Here is a 24,092-nt window from a genome sequence, read left to right on the forward strand (position 1 = left end):
CTATATCCCAGGCTTTTCAATAATCCAGTGACCTCCATTGATTCTACCAAGGCATTTAAACTGATCTATTGTCCCAGAAAAATGTCAATGGACATTGTCAAGGTTTGTTGGTTATCTTGTCTGCCTTAACCTTTTTGTATTTGTTAGTGTTTCGACAGTCCTCCCACCGACACTAGAACTGGTCCTCCCACCGACACTAGAACTGGTCCTCCCACCGACACTAGAACTAGTCCTCCCGCCGACACTAGAACTGGTCCTCCCACCAGCACTAGAACTAGTCCTCCCACCGACACTAGAACTGGTCCTCCCACCGACACTAGAACTGGTCCTCCCACCGACACTAGAACTGGTCCTCCCACCGACACTAGAACTGGTCCTCCCACCGACACTAGAACTGGTCCTCCCACCGACACTAGAACTGGTCCTCCCACCGACACTAGAACTGGTCCTCCAACCGACACTAGAACTAGTCCTCCCACCGACACTAGAACTGGTCCTCCCACCAGCACTAGAACTAGTCCTCCCACCGACACTAGAACTGGTCCTCCCACCGACACTAGAACTGGTCCTCCCACCGACACTAGAACTGGTCCTCCCACCGACACTAGAACTGGTCCTCCCACCGACACTAGAACTGGTCCTCCCACCGACACTAGAACTGGTCCTCCCACCGACACTAGAACTGGTCCTCCCGCCGACACTAGAACTCGTCCTCCCACCGACACTAGAACTGGTCCTCCCACCGACACTAGAAACTAGTCCTCCCGCCGACACTAGAACTGGTCCTCCCACCGACACTAGAACTGGTCCTCCCGCCGACACTAGACCTAGTCCTCCCGCCGACACTAGAACTGGTCCTCCCACCGACACTAGAACTAGTCCTCCCACCGACACTAGAACTGGTCCTCCCTCCGACACTAGAACTGGTCCTCCCACCGACACTAGAACTGGTCCTCCCGCCGACACTAGACCTAGTCCTCCCACCGACACTAGAACTGGTCCTCCCACCGACACTAGAACTGGTCCTCCCACCGACACTAGAACTGGTCCTCCCACCGACACTAGAACTGGTCCTCCCACCGACACTAGAACTGGTCCTCCCACCGACACTAGAACTGGTCCTCCCACCGACACTAGAACTGGTCCTCCCACCGACACTAGAACTGGTCCTCCCACCGACACTAGAACTGGTCCTCCCACCGACACTAGAACTGGTCCTCCCACCGACACTAGAACTAGTCCTCCCACCGACACTAGAACTGGTCCTCCCACCGACACTAGAACTGGTCCTCCCACCGACACTAGAACTGGTCCTCCCACCGACACTAGAACTGGTCCTCCCACCGACACTAGAACTGGTCCTCCCACCGACACTAGAACTGGTCCTCCCACCGACACTAGAACTGGTCCTCCCACCGACACTAGAACTAGGTCCTCCCACCGACACTAGAACTGGTCCTCCCACCGACACTAGAACTGGTCCTCCCACCGACACTAGAACTGGTCCTCCCACCGACACTAGAACTGGTCCTCCCACCGACACTAGAACTGGTCCTCCCACCGACACTAGAACTGGTCCTCCCGCCGACACTAGACCTAGTCCTCCCACCGACACTAGAACTGGTCCTCCCACCGACACTAGAACTGGTCCTCCCGCCGACACTAGAACTGGTCCTCCCGCCGACACTAGAACTGGTCCTCCCACCGACACTAGAACTAGTCCTCCCACCGACACTAGAACTGGTCCTCCCGCCGACACTAGAACTGGTCCTCCCGCCGACACTAGAACTGGTCCTCCCACCGACACTAGAACTAGTCCTCCCGCCGACACTAGAACTGGTCCTCCCGCCGACACTAGAACTGGTCCTCCAACCGACACTAGAACTGGTCCTCCCGCCGACACTAGAACTAATCCTCCCGCCGACACTAGAACTGGTCCTCCCGCCGACACTAGAACTGGTCCTCCCGCCGACACTAGAACTGGTCCTCCCGCCGACACTAGAACTGGTCCTCCCGCCGACACTAGAACTGGTCCTCCCGCCGACACTAGAACTGGTCCTCCCGCCGACAGTAGAACTGGTCCTCCCACCGACACTAGAACTGGTCCTCCCGCCGACACTAGAACTAGTCCTCCCACCGACACTAGAACTGGTCCTCCAACCGACACTAGAACTGGTCCTCCCGCCGACACTAGAACTGGTCCTCCCGCCGACACTAGAACTGGTCCTCCCACCGACACTAGAACTGGTCCTCCCACCGATACCAGAACTGGTCCTCCCACCGACACTAGAACTATATATTGTTGAGACTGATGCGTGAATGTTTTGTATTTTCAGTCACCTGTTTGCCATTGGAAGTGTGTCCTATGCCCGGATGCTGAAGGAAAAGGAGAACCAAGTGATTGTTATCAGGTAGAATTTCCAAGGACCCAAGCAAAAATCAAAGAGTAGCAAATACCAAAAAAATTAAGAAAGTTAGATACTAGGCATTTTCTGTGATTTCTACGAGGGTCAATAATAGGATCTATACCCTACTGAAGATATTTCAGTTTGAAGCCCATTTCTCTAAATTTTCAGCTTACTCTGAAACCTGCTGCCTTTCCATTTCAAATTTTCTTCTCAAAATGAGACAAAAAAATCCTGTAGATAAGTGAGGTAATTAATTTACCTATCTTTGATGAGAATCTAATTAAAAATAGATCTATTATTGGAGTTCATTAGCTCCCCTTTGTTATACAAAAAGATCTGATTGTGCTCTATATGAGTTGTAATCTGAAAACCCAGGGTCATATTTTCACCCACCAGCCCAATAATTGCTGCCAGGTTTTGGGTGTAGGATGTGGAAGGTTTCTCATAAAGTATCATTGGAAATTATATTCTGTGTTCTGTGATAGATATGAAGCCAATATTGTTTCCCCGTGATGTAAATGTCCAGGCCATGTCATTGTGTGTTGAAAGTGTTTGGCGAAACTCTCGTGCAGTCTTTCTCGTTTGATTAGGACAGCTAAATAAATGTTTGTTTGCTGGTCAGATCTTCCATTTGGAAATAATTCATTGAACAGTTCTAATGAGTCACCTGTGGTTGTCAACCTGTTGTGATTGGTAGAACAGTAAAAAGATATCTCCTACCAAACAGATGTAGGAGATTGTTACATTTGTGTCAAAATGAACACCTGACTTACCTTGACTTACATTCAAGGTCACAGGGGTCAAATATGCTAAAATCCTTTAAGGACTTTTTGTCAATAGCCAAGAGGTACGGGGAGTTGCCATGGACCAGTGGCATGCCGTGGTAAAAGGCTACAAAGTCTGTTCAAATGAATGACCTTGACATACATTCTTTAATTCTAAAATCTTTAAACAATGATTGCTCAATAGCTCTTAGACTTCCAGGAGATGATATCGGGCCAATAATATGCTGGAATGAAGGCTTATAAAATTAACTTACATGAATAAACCTAGCTAGCCTTCTCTGATAATTTGATAAAGTGGTAATCGGCATTGATTAGTTTCTGCATATAAATGACCTAGATCAACTTAAAAAGTTGCTCTAGAAGCAGGTGAGTGATTCAGGCCTGTTGGGCCTCTTGTGTTTGTAAAGTTAGCAATATCAGTTGTGTTACTTCTACCAATGTCTCAAAAAGAAATGTCTACAGACATTGTACACATACATACACAGTCGTAGGTAACTCATGATCTTGGCTTGATTAAAACGAAAGTAGATCCTATTTCCAGGTAATGTTAGTCGCAGGTGTGTTCAAATTTACAGGGATCGTGTTTAGTCTTTTAACCACTCCTCAAATTCTAAAGATCAGTTGTAAAACGACAATTTTACGTCTTCTAAAAATAATGGTTTTTAAATTGTTTCATTTTGCGTGGAATTTTTAATTATAGACCAAGAAGGTAAAAATAATTGATCTGAAAGTCATGCAAAGGTCGTGTACTTTAGAAATAGCTTACTAAGTCTAGGATTCAAGGTTTGTTAATAACTATGTTTTCTCCCCACACGAAGTACGTTATTTTTTCTCCCTGTACGGAGTACATTTAAACCAGAACATGATGCAGTTTTGTCACTGTGACAAGGTTTAAGCTGTCCTTTATAGTGTAATGATCAGACAATCAGTCAATTCCTAGTAATAAGCTTATATCCATGCCCACTGCTGTTTAATAGATTTATCCAACTGATGCTGTTTTAATTTATTATAATCAGTCTTTTTTTCTTTTTCAACTTTTGTGTCATATGGTCTGGTATGAAATTTCAGTTTCAAAGATTTTGAAGAAAACTAAATCAGTTTCATAAAAAGTTGATAATATTTAGAACTTCTTGTAACACTTGCAAAAACTATGACTTGAAATTGACAAAAGGAAATCATGTGGTAGTTTTCTGTACATAGGTGCAGGCATTGTGCAACAAAAACATTTCAGGTATGATACTGTACATTTAAAATTGCATGTGTTTGAAATACAGACAGGGGATGACATTATGTACTCCGAAAAATTCAGTAATTATGTCTTCATAGATTCCATGTCAATATTTGATTATTTAAAAGATATATATTCATAATAAAAAAAATCACAAGATGTTTTAAAATTAACTTTAAATACCTTAATTGGTACAAGATCCTGGTCAATATTTGTAAGGCATTTAAAAAAAGATATGTTCTTTTAAATGTTTTTCTTCACTTTGAAGATAACCATGATTGAATCAATATTTGTACTGACAGGGTAGCTGTTATGTTTCCTAGATAATTTGTGTTAAATGATTTTATAAAATGAAACACTTCATACTAGATAAATACTTGGCTGTTGGGTGTGATATAAAGAAGGAATGGCATATACTTGGGCGTGTCGGCCTGTAGAATGATCATTGTTAGCTTAACGTAACAGATAATCCAGATAAGAAATGAATGATCACTTTATTTTGTTTTACCTTCTATTTAGTTTACTGAACATTGGAATATAGAAAGATTTTGATTCATCTTTATTTAGTCCATAAATCACTCCTAATTCTTCAATAAAGCTGTTCCCTAATAGCAAAAAAAATGAAAAAAAAGTCATTAATATCAGAGTTTAAAAATTGTTAGAAAATATTTTTATAAAAACATGAAAAATATTTATTAAATAATTTTGTATAAATGAGTATTTTTGATTCTCCTCAATTATATACTTGTTACTTTGGCATTAGATATTATACGTTTGAGATTAAATAAGTATGTTAAGTTGACAGAACTTTGACTGTCGTTATCAGGGTCAGTATTTACTGATATCTGTCCCAGTGATTGTCATAAGAACTCCACGGGATCATATTGTAATCTGTAAACATAAGATGCCCTACTTATACCTCTGTGTACTGTAGAGTTTGTAACCTCATTTTATCTATAAGTAAATATAAGACAAAAATACATTGATTGTTTGATGTTTTTTATCAATGAGCTATTTTGTATCAAATGCATTCCCTGTGTAATACAGAAACCTGTGATTAGATTAACCTGTTAAATTTGAAAGTTGACATATAAAATAATGACATTTTGTTTTGAATTATTTTTTTTAATCCATCTTTTGTACTTTTTTCTTATCATAAATTGAAATATCTGAAACCTGGCCAGAATGCAAGCACAAACTTTATTGTGTTGTTTATGCAACAGGACAGTTCATCTGTAGGGAAATATCTATTAAAACATTATATCAAGCTATTATATTTTTTTGTCTTTAAAAAAAGTCTTTGGCATTATCGATATCTTTGAAAGCCTTTGAAGAGTGTTGCGGTGATTGTGAGTGGATCCGGACTCCAACTCACTTTAGTGTGGACATATATAGATACAGGAGCGTCTGTTTATTACAAATAATCGATAGATAGGAAAATCTGTGTTTGGTGTGGATATAGTTTTATTACACCAGGCTGTCTGATGTTGGGACAAGGAGGCGATCTGTTAATCAATACCTGTAGGTTTACCTGGCACAGGTGTGTCAGAGAAAACAGGTACAGAAAAATGTACAGATTCCAAATTCTTCTCCGTACAGACTGAATTATGGCTTCATGTCTTAATAGTTTTCAACTTCGTCTTTCATATCTTTATGTAATCTTAAACTTATCGGTAGGTAGTGTAAGTCGCGGAGACCAGTTAAGATCTCTCGCATATTTGTAGTATTCTAGAGATTAAAATAACAAACTGCACAAGACTAAAAACAAATTAAAAAAGCAAAGCATTAAACTGCTTAGAATGGATTATATGTGGATTATATGTGGATTAGGATAAGCTGCAGAATCAATGTATGGAATTCACGTGGATCACTGTAAAAATAAACTAAACAAGTGGCATTCACAACTCACTAATGGCGTGACCTACTTTGTTTAGTGGGACTTCTGTGACCTACTTTGTTTATATAGTCAGACTTCTTTGACCTAATTTGCGTCATTCTCATGACCTACATATTTTCAGTGTTTGTATCTGATATTGAATTGAGTAGATGAATTGATATTTTACAAAGGAACATACATCAGACAGCAAACTTTTAATCTGATGTCCACCATATATCAGTTTACCTGATGTCCACCATATATCAGTTTACCTGGTGTCCACCATATATCAGTTTGCCTGATGTCCACCATATATCAGTTTACCTGATGTCCATCATATATCAGTTTACCTGATGTCCACCATATATCAGTTTACCTGATGTCCACCATATATCAGTTTACCTGATGTCCATCATATATCAGTTTACCTGATGTCCATCATATATCAGTTTACCTGATGTCCACCATATATCAGTTTACCTGATGTCCACCATATATCAGTTTACCTGATGTCCACCATACATCAGTTTACCTGGTGTCCACCATATATCAGTTTACCTGATGTCCACCATATATCAGTTTACCTGATGTCCACCATATATCAGTTTACCTGTTATACTGAATAAGGCACATATCCTACATCTGTATAGCCGAACAATTTACTTGTCCCCAGAGTGATTCAGATTTCTACTGTTATGTGATGTCCACTAGCTACCTCTAATATCTATCCAGTACAGGCCATTTTACTGACCTCCTGTATCATTATTTGACCTATTTTCAATTGTATGACCTATTTGTAATAATATGATCACATCCTTTGTATGGGATCTTGTTTTCTGTTTCTGACCTATAATTTGAGGCCTATTTCTAGTTTTAAGTGATTAACTGTCTTATGATATCACTCTAATTAGTCCCCTACCGGTCAAACCAAGGGCACTACAGCTAGGTTTCCTCTCTGTCTGTCTTGTACGAATATACGTAACGCCAAAGTTTGTCAGCGCTCCAGTGACTTCAATCCTTGATGGATTTTGATAGATTTTTACACAATGATAAAGGACCATTATATCTCCGACAAGTTTGAGTTTCAGGGTTTTTGGATCAAGGTCGAGGTCACTTACTTTTTTATTGGGGTTAGGTAGGGAACATGCTTTACTCTAGCAGTACCCAGTATGCTTGTTGATTCTGTGACCTACTTCTAAGAGTTTGTGACCTACTTCTAAGAGTTTGTGACCTACTTCTAAGAGTTTGTGACCTATTTTCAGTGGTGAGAGTGGAGCTGGTAAAACGGAGGCCACCAAGCTGGTGATGCAATATTTGGCTGCTGTTAATAAATCCGGTAATGATCTCATCACTGAACAAATCCTCGAGGCCAACCCGCTCCTCGAGTCCTTCGGCAATGCAAAAACCATCCGAAATGACAACTCCAGCAGATTCGGCAAATATATTGAAGTGTTCTTTAAAACGTAAGTAGACAAGTTATTCTACTGTCATTACATGTGTTTTGATATTACCTTAGAGGAAATCTAAAAGGTGCTCAAAAGTGGAGTAATGTAATCCAGATTTCAAGATTCTGAAGAAAAGTGATATAAGATTTTAGATAAATAACTTTATTTTTAATGTGGTTCCCTAAATTCTTATTAAACAATGATGATAACTTCAAAGCTTTTGGAATGTTGCATTCAACATTAATACATCATTACTTTTAAGAAGAATTTAATGAGGTGAATTAAAAATGGTGCTTTAAGGAAATGGAAATTAAAGAAAAAACACTGCATGAAACGTTTGATGATTGTTGTATGGAGTAAGTTAAATATCTTTCTTTAAAAAAGAAGACAGAGAAATGGAAAAATGAAAAGATAATCTAAAATTAGGAATATTCTGTTTTTCTAGGGGTTCCATAGTTGGAGCACGAACATCTGAATACTTACTGGAGAAATCTCGTCCTCGTAACCCAGGTCTGTACAATTCAGTACTGGCAGAGCAGGATAGGAAATTTTTGCCATCTGAATTTGCTTGGTTCAGCTGTTTTAGCTAAAATAATATTTAATCAATTGTGCAAGATTTCATTATAAGATATAATTGTTGAATAATTCATTCAGATTTATGAGGATATGAAAGATACACATTAAGAAAAAAACTGCTGTAATTATCCTACAATAAGTCCATGTCTGGTAATACCTGTAAACTCACCTGATGTTGACTTCAGTAAAAATACTATCGTATGCTATTTCTCTACCCAGTATCACTTCCACCCCCTCCTTTCAGATAGAGGTGGTGTGTTGACACCTTGGCTTATTACTAGGATAAATACGGTAACTCACATTTGGAGAGAGAATTGGACAGACACGATTGAAACCCATGTTTGAAGTATTTTTCATGGTATATATCACCTTCCAATAAAAGTATAAATATTTGATCAGATGTAGATAATGAAAAACAACTTTCTTTGTTTAGGCGGCAGAAGAAAGAAACTACCATGTATTTTATGAGATGTTGTCTGGGTTTACTGATGAGCAAAAGGGAAAGTATGGGCTCCAGGCTGCCAACAAATACTTCTACCTGAACCAGGTAACTTACCTGTAATTAGAAACACAAGCATGTAATTAGAGGAAGACACAGGTAATGAGTTTAAAAACAATAGACACCCAATCAGACTGCTGTTCAAGACATCAAAATGACCGTATCTTAACATGTTCCCTCTTTTATACAAAATTGGCTTCCCAGTATGCTTGGTAATACTTTCTTACAACTACATAGACTAGAGCACTCTAGTTAAATGACCTGTCCATTAACTCTTAAAAGGTAACCAAAAAAATCAGTCATTTAATGGCTGGCTTTTAGGATGTTGGTATCCATTTAACAGCAAGATGGCATTGTCATGAACTCAAGAAAACTAATTACTCATGAATAAATAAAGAATTTAAAATGTCTTTTACTTTAAGTCATAAGCTGGTTGTAGCCAAAATTAATTCCTTTATATAATTTGATGAGCTTTTAAATACAATTTAATACTTAAGTTAAAATCCATAAAAGATTAGTAATCTTGAAAATCTGTAAAGGAAATCAATTTACCTGTGCCTTAATTAAAATTTATGATTTCTCAAGAATTAGTTATATCTATTTAGAGTCGTTTAAAGCAGAATTAATTCAGTCTTCCAGAAAATGTAAACAAACATCTACAGCTGTACATATCATAGAAAATTCCCATAACCCAAACTCACCTGAGATAAACCTATACATACCTAATGTACCTGTGGCCGAGACTGTATCACTCACCTGAGATAAACCTGTATATACCTAATGTACCTGTGGGTAAGACTGTATCACTCACCTGAGATAAACCTGTATATACCTAATGTACCTGTGGGTAAGACTGTATCACTCACCTGAGATAAACCTTTATACCTAATGTACCTGTGGGTAAGACTGTATCACTCACCTGAGATAAACCTATATACCTAATGTACCTGTGGGTAAGACTGTATCACTCACCTGAGATAAACCTTTATACCTAATGTACCTGTGGCCGAGGCTGTATCACTCACCTGAGATATACCTAATGTATCTGTGGGTAAGACTGTATCACTCACCTGAGATAAACCTTTATACCTAATGTACCTGTGGGTAAGACTGTATCACTCACCTGAGATAAACCTTTATACCTAATGTACCTGTGGCCGAGACTGTATCACTCACCTGAGATAAACCTATATATACCTAATGTATCTGTGGCCGAGACTGTATCACTCACCTGAGATAAACCTATATATACCTAATGTATCTGTGGGTAAGACTGTATCACTCACCTGAGATAAACCTATATATACCTAATGTACCTGTGGGTAAGACTGTATCACTCACCTGAGATAAACCTTTATACCTAATGTACCTGTGGGTAAGACTGTATCACTCACCTGAGATAAACCTATATATACCTAATGTACCTGTGGGTAAGACTGTATCGCTCACCTGTTCTGTTGTTATTGATTATTAATTAATTCAGGATTCTGGATAGCAGGTATTCAATGGGGAAATCAACATCAGCAGTTATTGGCTAATTAATACCTCTGAATAGACTGTATTGTCATAGCAAATAAATAACAGCCTCAGATATTTCTAATTCATCAGCTGTTACATAGGAGATGTTATAGCTCTATAAAAACAATATCAATCATTGAAATGCTACACCATTGATGCTCCAACCAAGAATTAATGATTTCTATAAAATCTTCACGTTCTGATGTCAGTACATTAATAATTGATTAAGTTTTAGTTTGACCTGATACCTGTACGATGATGTAGAATCACTGGACATGCACACAGAGATGTTCGGAACATCTCAGCATTCATTAATTATTTGCCTTAATTAGTACCCTACCTTACAGTAAGAATCTCTGGTAGAAGCTGAACAAAGGTTTCTTACCTGCCTAACTCTTTATCAAGGTAAAATAGCCCTTCAGCTAGACACTTACAAATAGAGTTGTGGACCTAGAAATCATATGATGTTATCCCCCCCCCCCCCCCCTCCTCCTTTACCCAATTTCCTTGAAAATTGCACTTTTTGCACTTTTTTATTTATTTTCAAGTAATTCATACCTAACAAGTGTTCATGTATATATCATAACATTTATAAATCAATCCCCCCCCCTAAACATAAATAAATAAATAAATAGACCTAGGCCTAGGTTTTAGTGACAAGAAAGCATTATAAGTTTGTGGGATTGTGGAGTGTTTTTTTTATGCCAAACTGAACATAAACAAATGACTGAAATTCCAATCAATTGATTTATTGGTTTATTTAAGCATTGATGTCAATTTTTTTTTAGTTTCATCGGGGTATGAAAAAAAATTCGTTTGCAAACTGTATGAATCGCATAGCAGATTCTTACAGAAGTTTGCAAACAAAAATGTTTTCATACCCCTATGAAACGAAAAATTAATTGACATCAACGCTTATAATTAATTTTTGAAAGTAATTTTCTAACTTAAAACATGTGTATGTACAATTTTACTGGTTTTATATGGGATTCTTTTTCTCAAATCAATACGCAACGTCAATTGTCGTATCACATTTTTCGCGCCATTCATAGTGGTATGGAAAAAAAATCTCAACCAATCAGAAAGCCGCATTCTGCATACAAACAATGGAAAATTAATTATATGTCATTAAAGAAATAAAAGGCACAAGAAGAACTTTTGGGGACATTATCATTGTTTTTCTGGTGATTTTTTCACAGGGTGGAAGTTGTAGTATCTCAGGACGAGATGACGCAGACAATTTCCGGACTCTCAGTGCCGCCATGGAAGTTCTCAACTTCGAGAGACACGAACAGGAGACGATTTTCAAGATACTTTCATGTGTCTTACATTTAGGCAATATTTATTTCAAAGCAATACAGGTAAGGTCAACACCGGGTAGGTATCGCTGAGATTTTGTTTAGTTTGATTTAAAAAAGATAACACTACAAGGTATATTTTATTCAAATCTTCTTCCTCAAAATTTTAAATGTCCTTCGTTGGCTAAATTGAATCTCATGAATATTTCATGAGTTTTTAAGTTTCCATTTAATTTTCAAGGAGTTATAATCACAAATTCAAATATTTTATGAATACATGTGTAACTCTATTAAGACAGTTTTACAAACAGTATACATTGGATGTTCATTTCATGAATATATTGATGTAAGAATATTAACTTTCAAAACTGTTTACAGAATAATGTTGTTATGTGACTTTATAGTATTACTGGAACATTCTAGTTGTGTTGTCTTAGGCCTGGTTCACTGAATAGAACATTTTGATTCCTTATTACATTCTAAAATTTACACATTAATTATCAAGTCAGAATAAAGTTTTTTAATTGTCATCAGACAGTCTTGAAATTTGCCAAATAATTTCAGATTACGGCCTTCATGTTAAAAGTTTCATTGACATTATGACACAGCTTGGATTCAGTATTAGCTGATCACACTGATAAAGTACAGTTAAATTGGTTAAGAACATATCAGTTTTGTGTACATCTAAAATGAAATGTCACTGGTCGCCTTGTTGAATCTATAATTAAATCCCCCTAATTAGACACATCATTTTTGGCAGAATATAAATTTTTCATTCTATTTGTTGGAACGGCTGGAGAGAACTGGATCTACTGAATGTTTCACTCGTTCAGTCACATGTTTTTAGTTCTGTTATTTTGTTGCTTTCTTGTTTTGAGGTAATACCAATGAAAACTCACACTGAATTTTCATTTTCAGCACGACAATGGCCACGACACAGTTTTACTTGGGAGTGATGCTGAACTCAAGTGGATCTCCCATCTGCTTCAGCTGTCTGAGGACTGGTTACAGCAAGCTCTCACCACCAAAGTCACGGTAAGTAGGCTAAAACGAGCCCTCACCACATACATCACGGTAAATAAGGCTTAAAGAAAGTCTAACCACAAAAAACATTGTACATAATGCTCAACAAGCCCTCATCACAAAAGTCATGGTACATACGACTCCAACAAACCCTAACCACGAATGTCATGGTCACAATATGGCTCCAACAAGCCCTCACCTCGAAAGTCACAATACCTTAGGCTCAAAAAAGCCATAAAAGTCACTGTAAGTTAGGCTCTACAGTCACCAGTAATAAGGCTCAAAGAAGCCCTCATCACAAAGTCACTGTAAGTAAAGCTAAAAAAAGCCCTACCATAAAAGTCACAGATGTTATAGCTAGGCATTGAACTGAAAATCAAATGGTGTTGTGATTCATTACCTGACAGTATGAAGAATATTGTAATAAATGCAATCTAACTCCTTTGTGAAAGCTATCACTCATTACCAGGAAATCAAGCTATCACTCATTACCAGGAAATAAGATATCAGTAAAAAGGAAATTTCAATGATTGCATGATTTTTTTGTATTCTTCAGGAAACGCGAGGTGATCGTGTTCTCACACCGTTTAACATAGACCAGGCTCTGGACTCCAGGTATGTATCTATTACTCAACTTCTATATGAATTTGGATTTTGGAAAAAAAAATGACAAAAAGACAGTAAAAATTAAAAAAAAAACGACTTCAGTACGATTTATTTTACGTCTAGAAGAATATTTCATTGTAACAACAAATACAAAAAACTGAATATGTATAATGTACTTTTTGGTTTCCAGGGATGCTATATCCAAAGCTCTTTATAGTCGGCTGTTTACTTGGTTAGTGGAGAGAGTCAACCTCATCATCTGCCGGGCCGAACGAGAAAAGACATCGGCCATAGCCGTTCTAGATATTTTCGGGTTTGAAGTAAGTAAAAACTAGCATATTATCAAAGTTTATTGATTGATGGTCACACCTTCAAAAGCTTGGTGAAAAAGAATCAAATTTTGTTTCAAATTTCATCTGACATAACCATTGAGTTGATATTGTCCACACCATACAGGAGTGGTGTGTCCACACCATACAGGAGTGGTGAATTCCATTACTTTTCTATTACAAGATTTGTACAAGAGGTTATAGAATTAGGTCACTGTAACCTCTATTTGATCTTGAACAGTATTATATGATTTCCGAGGCATATTTCAGCCTGTTTTCTGTAAGGATATAAGACATTAAGGATTTACAGTCTGTTACCAAATAAGTGGTTCCAAGATTGAAAACTTTCAGTTTACATTAATTTTCTATTTACAGGACTTTCATGTGAACAGCTTTGAGCAGCTGTGTATCAACTATGCAAATGAGACATTACAGTTCTTCTTCAACCAACACATCTTCCGACTTGAGCAGAAGGAATACGCTAAAGAGAACATTGACTGGTCATCTATAGAATTCCAAGACAACCAGCCAGTCATTGACCTCCTCGCCAGCAAACCCGCTGGAATCCTAGTCATCCTAGACGACGAATGCAGCTTTCCTCAGGTACGTTGTGTCCTTATATCAAGCTAATGATTGTTAATAACTGTATATTGTGTCTTTATTCAAGTTCACTATTCACTGTGTCAACCTCATTAATATTTTTTCATAATATATATTGAAAAATGTTCAACGCAGCAATAAGAAAAAAATACAATGTCCTGAGTTGTGTCCCCTGACTAAGACAAACCTCTGAAGTCATGAGTTGTGTCCCCTGACTAAGACAAACCTCTGAAGTCATGAGTTGTGTCCCCTGACTAAGACAAACCTCTGTAGTCATGAGCTGTGTCCCCTGACTAAGGCAAACCTCTGTAGTCATGAGCTGTGTCCCCTGACTAAGACAAACCTCTGAAGTCATGAGTTGTGTCCCCTGACTAAGACAAACCTCTGAAGTCATGAGTTGTGTCCCCTGACTGAGAAAAACCTCTGTAGTCATGAGTTGTGTCCCCTGACTAAGACAAACCTCTGAAGTCATGAGTTGTGTCCCTGACTAAGACAAACCTCTGAAGTCATGAGTTGTGTCCCCTGACTAAGACAAACCTCTGAAGTCATGAGTTGTGTCCCCTGACTAAGACAAACCTCTGAAGTCATGAGTTGTGTCCCCTGACTGAGAAAAACCTCTGTAGTCATGAGTTGTGTCCCCTGACTAAGACAAACCTCTGTAGTCATGAGTTGTGTCCCCTGACTAAGACAAACCTCTGAAGTCATGAGTTGTGTCCCCTGACTAAGACAAACCTCTGTAGTCTTGAGTTGTGTCCCCTGACTAAGACAAACCTCTGAAGTCATGAGTTGTGTCCCCTGACTAAGACAAACCTCTGAAGTCATGAGTTGTGTCCCCTGACTAAGACAAACCTCTGAAGTCATGAGTTGTGTCCCCTGACTAAGACAAACCTCTAAAGTCATGAGTTGTGTCCCCTGACTAAGACAAACCTCTGAAGTCATGAGTTGTGTCCCCTGACTAAGACAAACCTCTGAAGTCATGAGTTGTGTCCCCTATCTAAGACAAACCTCTGAAGTCATGAGTTGTGTCCCCTGACTGAGAAAAACCTCTGTAGTCATGAGTTGTGTCCCCTGACTAAGACAAACCTCTGTAGTCATGAGTTGTGTCCCCTGACTAAGACAAACCTCTGAAGTCATGAGTTGTGTCCCCTGACTAAGACAAACCTCTGAAGTCATGAGTTGTGTCCCCTGTCTAAGACAAACCTCTGAAGTCATGAGTTGTGTCCCCTGACTGAGAAAAACCTCTGTAATCTATGATATTAGTACTTACTGTTCTCTATTTAATGTTCCTCTTTACATTAAGTTGTCATATTTCTGCAGCCTGTATAATGTGACCGGCAGAAAGTCTAGGTTACATATGATCACACTAATAGTGCCCCTGGTAGCCAATCATCTACACCTGTTAAATGTTAATCACAAAGTTAGACATTTAATGATGTAATGATTGTGTTTTACAGGCTACGGATCTCTCATTCCTGGAGAAATGTCACTTTCATCACTCCAGTAATTCTCTGTATGACAAACCACGGATGTCTGTCCCCGAGTTTTATGTCCTCCACTTCGCTGGGAAGATCAAATACAATGTAAGTGATAGAGTGAAACCTGTTTAAACTGGGCATGGAAATATTTCTGATTTCTGATTCCATGGTTTCAGCTTATTTTCTATTTATACATAGTAAGACCAAACTTTACCGACACTGAATGTAGTTGTTGTGTCGGACAGTGTGTTGGTTAAGTTGGTGTCAGATATGACAGTGTTACAATAATTTAATTTACGAACTGTTTTAGGTGGCGAAAGAAAATAATTTGATTTATGAACTGTTTCAGGTGGACCATTTCCTGGAGAAGAACAAAGACACACTGAGGAGTGATGTTGTAGAACTTTTGTGTGAGAGTAAAAACAGGGTAAGTTATCTGGTATTGGACAGTGAGAGTAAAAACAGGGTAAGTTATCTGGTATTGGACAGTGAGAGTAAAAACAGGGTAAGTTATCTGGTATTGAACAGTGAGAGTAAAAACAGGGTAAGTTATCTGGTATTGGACAGTGAGAGTAAAAACAGGGTAAGTTATCTGGTATTGGACAGTGAGAGTAAAAACAGGGTAAGTTATCTGGTATTGGACAGTGAGAGTAAAAACAGGGTAAGTTATCTGGTATTGGACAGTGAGAGTAAAAACAGGGTAAGTTATCTGGTATTGAACAGTGAGAGTAAAAACAGGGTAAGTTATCTGGTATTGGACAGTGAGAGTAAAAACAGGGTAAGTTTGGACACTGAGAGTAAAAACAGGGTAAGTTATCTGGTATTGGACAGTGAGAGTAAAAAAAGGGTAAGTTATCTGGTATTGGACAGTGAGAGTAAAAACAGGGTAAGTTATCTGGTATTGGACAGTGAGAGAAAAACAGGGTAAGTTATCTGGTATTGGACAGTGAGAGAAAAACAGGGTAAGTTATCTGGTATTGGACAGTGAGAGTAAAAACAGGGTAAGTTATCTGGTATTGGACAGTGAGAGTAAAAACAGGGTAATTTATCTGGTATTGGACAGTGAGAGTAAAAACAGGGTAAGTTATCTGGTATTGGACAGTGAGAGTAAAAACAGGGTAATTTATCTGGTATTGGACAGTGAGAGTAAAAACAGGGTAAGTTATCTGGTATTGGACAGTGAGAGTAAAAACAGGGTAAGTTTGGACACTGAGAGTAAAAACAGGGTAAGTTATCTGGTATTGGACAGTGAGAGTAAAAACAGGGTAAGTTATCTGGTATTGGACAGTGAGAGTAAAAACAGGGTAAGTTATCTGGTATTGGACAGTGAGAGAAAAACAGGGTAAGTTATCTGGTATTGGACAGTGAGAGAAAAACAGGGTAAGTTATCTGGTATTGGACAGTGAGAGTAAAAACAGGGTAAGTTATCTGGTATTGGACAGTGAGAGTAAAAACAGGGTAATTTATCTGGTATTGGACAGTGAGAGTAAAAACAGGGTAAGTTATCTGGTATTGGACAGTGAGAGTAAAAACAGGGTAATTTATCTGGTATTGGACAGTGAGAGTAAAAACAGGGTAAGTTATCTGGTATTGGACAGTGAGAGTAAAAACAGGGTAATTTATCTGGTATTGGACAGTGAGAATAAAAACAGGGTAAGTTATCTGGTATTGGTGTGACTCTGGACAAGGTCAGCATGGTGTGACTCTGTCTGGACAAGGTCAGCATGGTGTGGCACTGTTTGGACAAGGTCAGCATGGTGTGGCTCTGGACAAGGTCAGCATGGTGTGGCACTGTTTGGACATGGTCACCATGGTGTGGCTCTGGACAAGGTCACCATGGTGTGGCTCTGGACAAGGTCACCATGGTGTGGCACTGTTTGGACAAGGTCACCATGGTGTGGCACTGTTTGGACAAGGTCACCATGGTGTGGCTCTGGACAAGGTCAGCATGGTGTGACTCTGGACAAGGTCAGCATGGTGTGGCACTGTTTGGACAAGGTCAGCATGGTGTGACTCTGGACAAGGTCATCATGGTGTGGCACTGTTTGGACAAGGTCACCATGGTGTGGCTCTGGACAAGGTCAGCATGTTGTGACTCTGGACAAGGTCACCATGGTGTGGCACTGTTTGGACAAGGTCAGCATGGTGTGACTCTGGACAAGGTCAGCATGGTGTGACTCTGGACAAGGTCAGCATGTTGTGACTCTGTCTGGAAAAGGTCACCATGGTGTGGCTCTGGACAAGGTCACCATGGTGTGGCTCTGGACAGGGTCACCATGGTGTGGCATGGAACAGGGTCACCATTGTGTGGCATGGAACAAGGTCACCATGATGTGGCATGGAACAAGGTCACCATGATGTGGCATAGAACAAGGTCACCATGGTGTGGCATAGAACAGGGTCACCATGGTGTGGTATAGAACAAGGTCGCCATGGAAACAATGATCTAACTCAGTTGATAGGAAACCCTGCCCAGCATTAGTTATTTTATTAGCAAATAAAAAAATCTTTTCTTTTTTATTTTGTGAATTTCTTAAGGAAAAGGCTTTGTTTAAGGAAAGATCGCTATAAATTACGAGGAAAAACCTGACATCACTATTGGATGTATACATATAATATAAATATAAATGAAATCAAAAAAATCTAGTTGTTGATATCTTCCTATAAAGAAAACATTTTTTAGTAAATGGCTGGATTTTTTATTTCAGATGATTGCATCCATGTTCAAAGAAATGCGAGATCGACTTATTACAAAGACACTGAGCAAGTCAACTGGGCGCTACGTGACCCTCAAACCCAGGACTCCCACAGTGGCAGCAGGCTTTACCGAGTCACTGCTCTCCCTGATAGACACAATGTCAAAGTAAGTACATTATGTTTTCAGAATATGTGTGTCCATCATGTCTATACTTGAAACAATTAGAATTAGTTGAGTACTCTCAAACGCTTTGACATTAAGACTTACACATTAACACTATGACATTAAGACTTACACCCAAACGCCATGACATTAAGACTTAAACCCAAACACCATGACATTAAGACTTAAACCCAAACACCATGACATAAAGACTTAAACCCAAACACCATGACATAAAGACTTAAACCCAAACGCTGGGACATTAAGACTTACACCCAAATACCATGACATTAAGACTTACACCCAAACACCATGACATTACGACTTACACTCAAACACCATGACATTAAGACTTACACCCAAATGCTATGACATTAAGACTTACACTTAAACACCATGACATTAAGAATTACACCCAAATGCCATGACATTAAGACTTACACCCAAACGCTGTGACATTAAGACTTACACTCAAACACCATGACATTAAGACTTACACCCAAACACCATGACATTACGACTTACACTCAAACACCATGACATTAAGACTTACACCCAAACGCTATGACATTAAGACTTACACCCAAACGCTGTGACATTAAGACTTACACTCAAACACCATGACATTAAGACTTACACCCAAACACCATGACATTAAGACTTACACCCAAACGCTATGACATTAAGACTTACACCCAAACGCTGTGACATTAAGACTTACACTCAAACACCATGACATTAAGACTTAAACCCAAACACCATGACATTAAGACTAACACCCAAACACCATGACATTAAGACTAACACCCAAACACCATGACATTAAGACTTACACTTAAGCCTCCATTATACCCCTCATACCGTCTTTTTTCTCCGTCCACAGATGTAACCCGTACTTTGTGCGGTGTGTAAAACCAAACAACCACAAGGCCCCGATGCAGTTTGAGAAGACGGTGGTATTAGACCAACTAAGGTACACCGGGATGCTGGAAACCATCCGTATCCGTAAAATGGGCTTCCCTATCCGAGTCAAATTCCCAGTCTTCATCGAGAGGTGAGTCGCTTATCTCCAGGTATTGGGAGTTATTTCCCTTTAAGCTTATATCCATTATTGTTCAATATACATAATTTTACTTATCCAGGTATTTGTTTTACTGTGAAGTTTTTGTTCTATTATATTTCCCTCAATAAATCTTCATTCTATTTCCAGGTATCGTTTCCTCCTGATGGGTAAAATTAATGACAGATTATTACCAACGGAGGTGTGTAACAAGATTCTGTTAACCCAGGGTCCATCAATGTCACACATGTACAGGATTGGGGCCACAAAGGTAAGAACATATCATTTTAATTGAATTTAAACAAAATCAATTTTCCAAATAGAAACATGTAGAATTTTCCGATGTTAATTGCTAAAATCAAATCTGATATCATTAATTTAAAAACCTTAGATTGCTTACTACTTTGGGTTTATGCTATCTTCCTCTGATTTATGCCTCCAGTCCACAACGAGTTTGTTCCTGAGAAACACGGAAAGTCTTTTTTTTAATGGACACATTTGTAAATTTTACACATAAATTTTAACAGTTTAGGGTCCGTTTCTGAGAAGCATGCATAGCTTTAAAAAAATTGTTATTCCTAATATCTCGAATGCTATTTTTTTAATGCAATTTATTTTCCTCTTTGAAATGATACTATCAATCTTGTTGAATAAGCTTTTGTTGAAATTTTAGTTTGCACAAGCAAATACCAATTGAAAATGTTTAAAGGGAGGTAACTTCATGATAAATCACAGGTAAAGTGTAATGTCGCATGTCTCCTTAATTAAGCATTAACTAGATTTGTTTTCTTTTGACTTCTTAGAGATAATGTGTTTAACAGATGTCCACGGAGATAATGTTCTTTTCTTTAGATTAATTCTCCTACAGTTTGTTCAGAAATTATTAAGTCTGCATAATTAGATGGCATTGTCACCTAAGCTGCCAACAACTTGCCTAATTTTGACTATGACAAACTTGACATGCGTCTGATATAATGGTAACATGTTTGTGTTGATACTTAACGCTACACTGGTTTTATAATTAGACAGAAACTGAAACACTTTAATTTTCAAGATAAGTTGGATTAATTAGCCAGGTAATAACTGTGTCCATTTTGAAATTCTAAATGATTACTCATTTTAAAAACAGTTGGAATGTTGTGTCAGTGTGCTGAGTATGTTTGCTGTAGATATGATATTTATATACAACTGTCTGTTACGAAGAGTTATATATGTACTTAACTCAGTCGACAATATCATGTCGTTAAGTAAATTATATGTAAATTAAAATGCCTGGTCTGCCCATATTAAGGTAAATGACATACTGGTGTATATGTTATAAAAAGATGGGTGTTTAATGTAGTCATAAACATGATTTTTTATGGCAGTTATCTCCCTTTGAATATACCTTATAACCATTCAAACCCTTAAGAAATTGAAACATTGAAAAATAGATAAATAAAATTATAGAGTAAACATCTGATTTAGACACAAAAGACAGAATAGTGATATATAAAGAAAACTAAATAGCTACAAACATACAGATTAAACATGAGGTCAGAGAAGGTTTAAATGGTAGAGCACTATTAGGTGTAGTTCAATTATTTATTAACTGGGTTTTTTTTTATTGATAAGCAACCACAACAGGTTGTTTTCTTGCAACATTGTGATGTTGTCAACTTTTGTGCTTTTATGATTAATGGCCATGAACAATAAACAGAATAAATAAGTTTTTTGTAACATGTTTTGATCATCTCCAAATAAATCATAAAATTATAAAAAATTGTTACATTTTAACCCCTATGAACACTGTCAACAGTACGAGATACCTGTAATAAACGCTGATTAATGTTCGCAGATCCTGAACATGCTGACACAAAGACCAGTATTTATAATACATGTCCGAAAGCTTGTCAGATAGTGTATGATAATACATCATTCTAACGTCATCAAGTTCATCTTCTGTTTATTTGAATAACATCCTCCAAAACAAAACAAGATATTTTTTAAATGCACAAAGTAATTTTTTTTTATGATTTCCATTATGACAGAGAAATAGTGTCACGATAAGAAATTATCACTGAATTAGAAACAAATTCTTCTACAATGGCCGATTGTCATGCTAAAGTTGTTGTGTCATCAAAAGGTCATGTTGTAATATGTGATACATTAAGTGCTTGTTTTGGGAACATCCTTAGAAGCAAACAAGACTAGTTATAAATCTTTTGAGATATTGATAAATTTTTGAGATGAAAATTGAAAATTCTTCCAATTACCAAGATCTTCAGTGTTTCTAGCTAGCATTGATATGTATTTATTTACTGTTATCTGCCAGCTTGAAAATTTGACTTTGTTTTATTTAAGCTAGCAAATAATCAAATGTGAAGCCTTTGCTAACATCAATTGGACACTGCTGTTAAAAACATTGTCAACTTGACATTTTTCCTATTTTTTTTTTTTTCTTCTTTTCAACAATTCCAATATTTCCAAAAATGATTTTTTATTATTCTATAGATTATTTGAAGAAAAGGTGTAATTTTTATTTCATTGTTAACTCAGGTTTTCATGAAGGAGACATTTGAGCAGCAGCTAGATGTGCATGCCAAGAACATCGTAAACAATTCTGTCGTCACCATCCAGAAACTCACACGCATGTTCCTGGCACGTAGAAAATTCAAACACTTACAGTCCGCCACATGCAAGATCCAAGCTGTTATAAAGACTTGGGTTGAAAGGTGAGAATTTAGATGTTCAGGTTTTACTTTAAATTTCCATGTGCCATCACCAAGGCTGTGGGCTGTATGTATTGTCTCCCACTGTATGTTGATGATGTACAATCTCCCAGGCTGTGGTACCAGTGATAGAGGGTCTATGTTGATGTACAATCTCCTAGCCTGTGGTACCTGTGATAGAGGGTCTATGTTGATGTACAATCTCCCAGCCTGTGATACCAGTGATAGAGGGTCTATGTTGATGTACAATCTCCCAGGCTGTGGTACCTATTATAGAGGGTCTATGTTGATGTACAATCTCCCAGTCTGTGGTACCTGTGATAGAGGGTCTATGTTGATGTACAATCTCCTAGCCTGTGGTACCTATTATAGAGGGTCTATGTTGATGTACAATCTCCCAGCCTGTGGTACCAGTGATAGAGGGTCTATGTTGATGTACAATCTCCTAGCCTGTGGTACCTATTATAGAGGGTCTATGTTGATGTACAATCTCCCAGCCTGTGGTACCAGTGATAGAGGGTCTATGTTGATGTACAATCTCCCAGCCTGTGGTACCAGTGATAGAGGGTCTATGTTGATGTACAATCTCCCAGCCTGTGGTACCTATTATAGAGGGTCTATGTTGATGTACAATCTCCCAGCCTGTGGTACCTATTATAGAGGGTCTATGTTGATGTACAATCTCCCACCCTGTGGTACCTATTATAGAGGGTCTATGTTGATGTACAATCTCCCAGGCTGTGGTACCTATTATAGAGGGTCTATGTTGATGTACAATCTCCTAGCCTGTGGTACCTATTATAGAGGGTCTATGTTGATGATGTACAATCTCCCAGCCTGTGGTACCTGTGATAGAGGGTCTATGTTGATGTACAATCTCCTAGCCTGTGGTACCTGTGATAGAGGGTCTATGTTGATGTACAATCTCCTAGCCTGTGGTACCTATTATAGAGGGTCTATGTTGATGTACAATCTCCCAGCCTGTGGTACCTATTATAGAGGGTCTATGTTGATGTACAATCTCCCACCCTGTGGTACCTATTATAGAGGGTCTATGTTGATGATGTACAATCTCCCAGGCTGTGGTACCAGTGATAGAGGGTCTATGTTGATGTACAATCTCCCAGCCTGTGGTACCTATGATAGAGGGTCTATGTTGATGTACAATCTCCTAGCCTGTGGTACCTATGATACAGGGTCTATGTTGATGTACAATCTCCCAGCCTGTGGTACCTATTATAGAGGGTCTATGTTGATGTGCAATCTCCCAGCCTGTGATACCAGTGATAGAGGGTCTATGTTGATGTACAACCTCCCAGCCTGTGGTACCTATTATAGAGGGTCTATGTTGATGTACAATCTCCCAGCCTGTGGTACCTATTATAGAGGGTCTATGTTGATGTACAATCTCCCAGTCTGTGGTACCTGTGATAGAGGGTCTATGTTAATGTACAATCTCCCAGCCTGTGGTACCTATTATAGAGGGTCTATGTTGATGTACAATCTCCTAGTCTGTGGTACCTGTGATAGAGGGTCTATGTTAATGTACAATCTCCCAGCCTGTGGTACCTATTATAGAGGGTCTATGTTGATGTACAATCTCCTAGCCTGTGGTACCTGTGATAGAGGGTCTATGTTGATGTACAATCTCCCAGGCTGTGGTACCTATTATAGAGGGTCTATGTTGATGTACAATCTCCTAGCCTGTGGTACCTATTATAGAGGGTCTATGTTGATGTACAATATCCTAGCCTGTGGTACCTGTGATAGAGGGTCTATGTTGATGTACAATCTC

At 38.4% G+C, this 24,092-nt stretch overlaps 1 protein-coding gene across 5 annotated transcripts in view; it reads left to right on the forward strand.

The window, feature by feature from the left end:
* The window catches only part of LOC117331724 (unconventional myosin-XV-like), a 134,551-nt gene that overhangs the window by 61,491 nt on the left and 48,968 nt on the right, over positions 1-24,092 (forward strand). For 4 of the 5 annotated variants that reach the window (XM_033890598.1, XM_033890581.1, XM_033890607.1 and 1 more), the window contains exons 1-14: positions 7,708-7,760; positions 8,188-8,252; positions 8,752-8,865; positions 11,535-11,696; positions 12,552-12,668; positions 13,213-13,271; positions 13,453-13,582; positions 13,967-14,194; positions 15,646-15,771; positions 16,016-16,093; positions 18,375-18,529; positions 19,410-19,580; positions 19,737-19,857; positions 22,125-22,300. In XM_033890598.1, the coding sequence (XP_033746489.1) occupies positions 8,788-8,865; positions 11,535-11,696; positions 12,552-12,668; positions 13,213-13,271; positions 13,453-13,582; positions 13,967-14,194; positions 15,646-15,771; positions 16,016-16,093; positions 18,375-18,529; positions 19,410-19,580; positions 19,737-19,857; positions 22,125-22,300 (1,601 nt within the window). In that variant the 5' untranslated portion in view covers positions 7,708-7,760; positions 8,188-8,252; positions 8,752-8,787. Of the gene's footprint in view, positions 1-2,336; positions 2,412-7,559; positions 7,761-8,187; positions 8,267-8,751; positions 8,866-11,534; positions 11,697-12,551; positions 12,669-13,212; positions 13,272-13,452; positions 13,583-13,966; positions 14,195-15,645; positions 15,772-16,015; positions 16,094-18,374; positions 18,530-19,409; positions 19,581-19,736; positions 19,858-22,124; positions 22,301-24,092 lie in introns of those variants that run through there. The other variant, XM_033890615.1, reaches the window with a different exon arrangement.

Source organism: Pecten maximus, chromosome 1 (assembly GCF_902652985.1).
Source record: "Pecten maximus chromosome 1, xPecMax1.1, whole genome shotgun sequence".
In the NCBI taxonomy this organism is placed as follows: domain Eukaryota; kingdom Metazoa; phylum Mollusca; class Bivalvia; order Pectinida; family Pectinidae; genus Pecten; species Pecten maximus.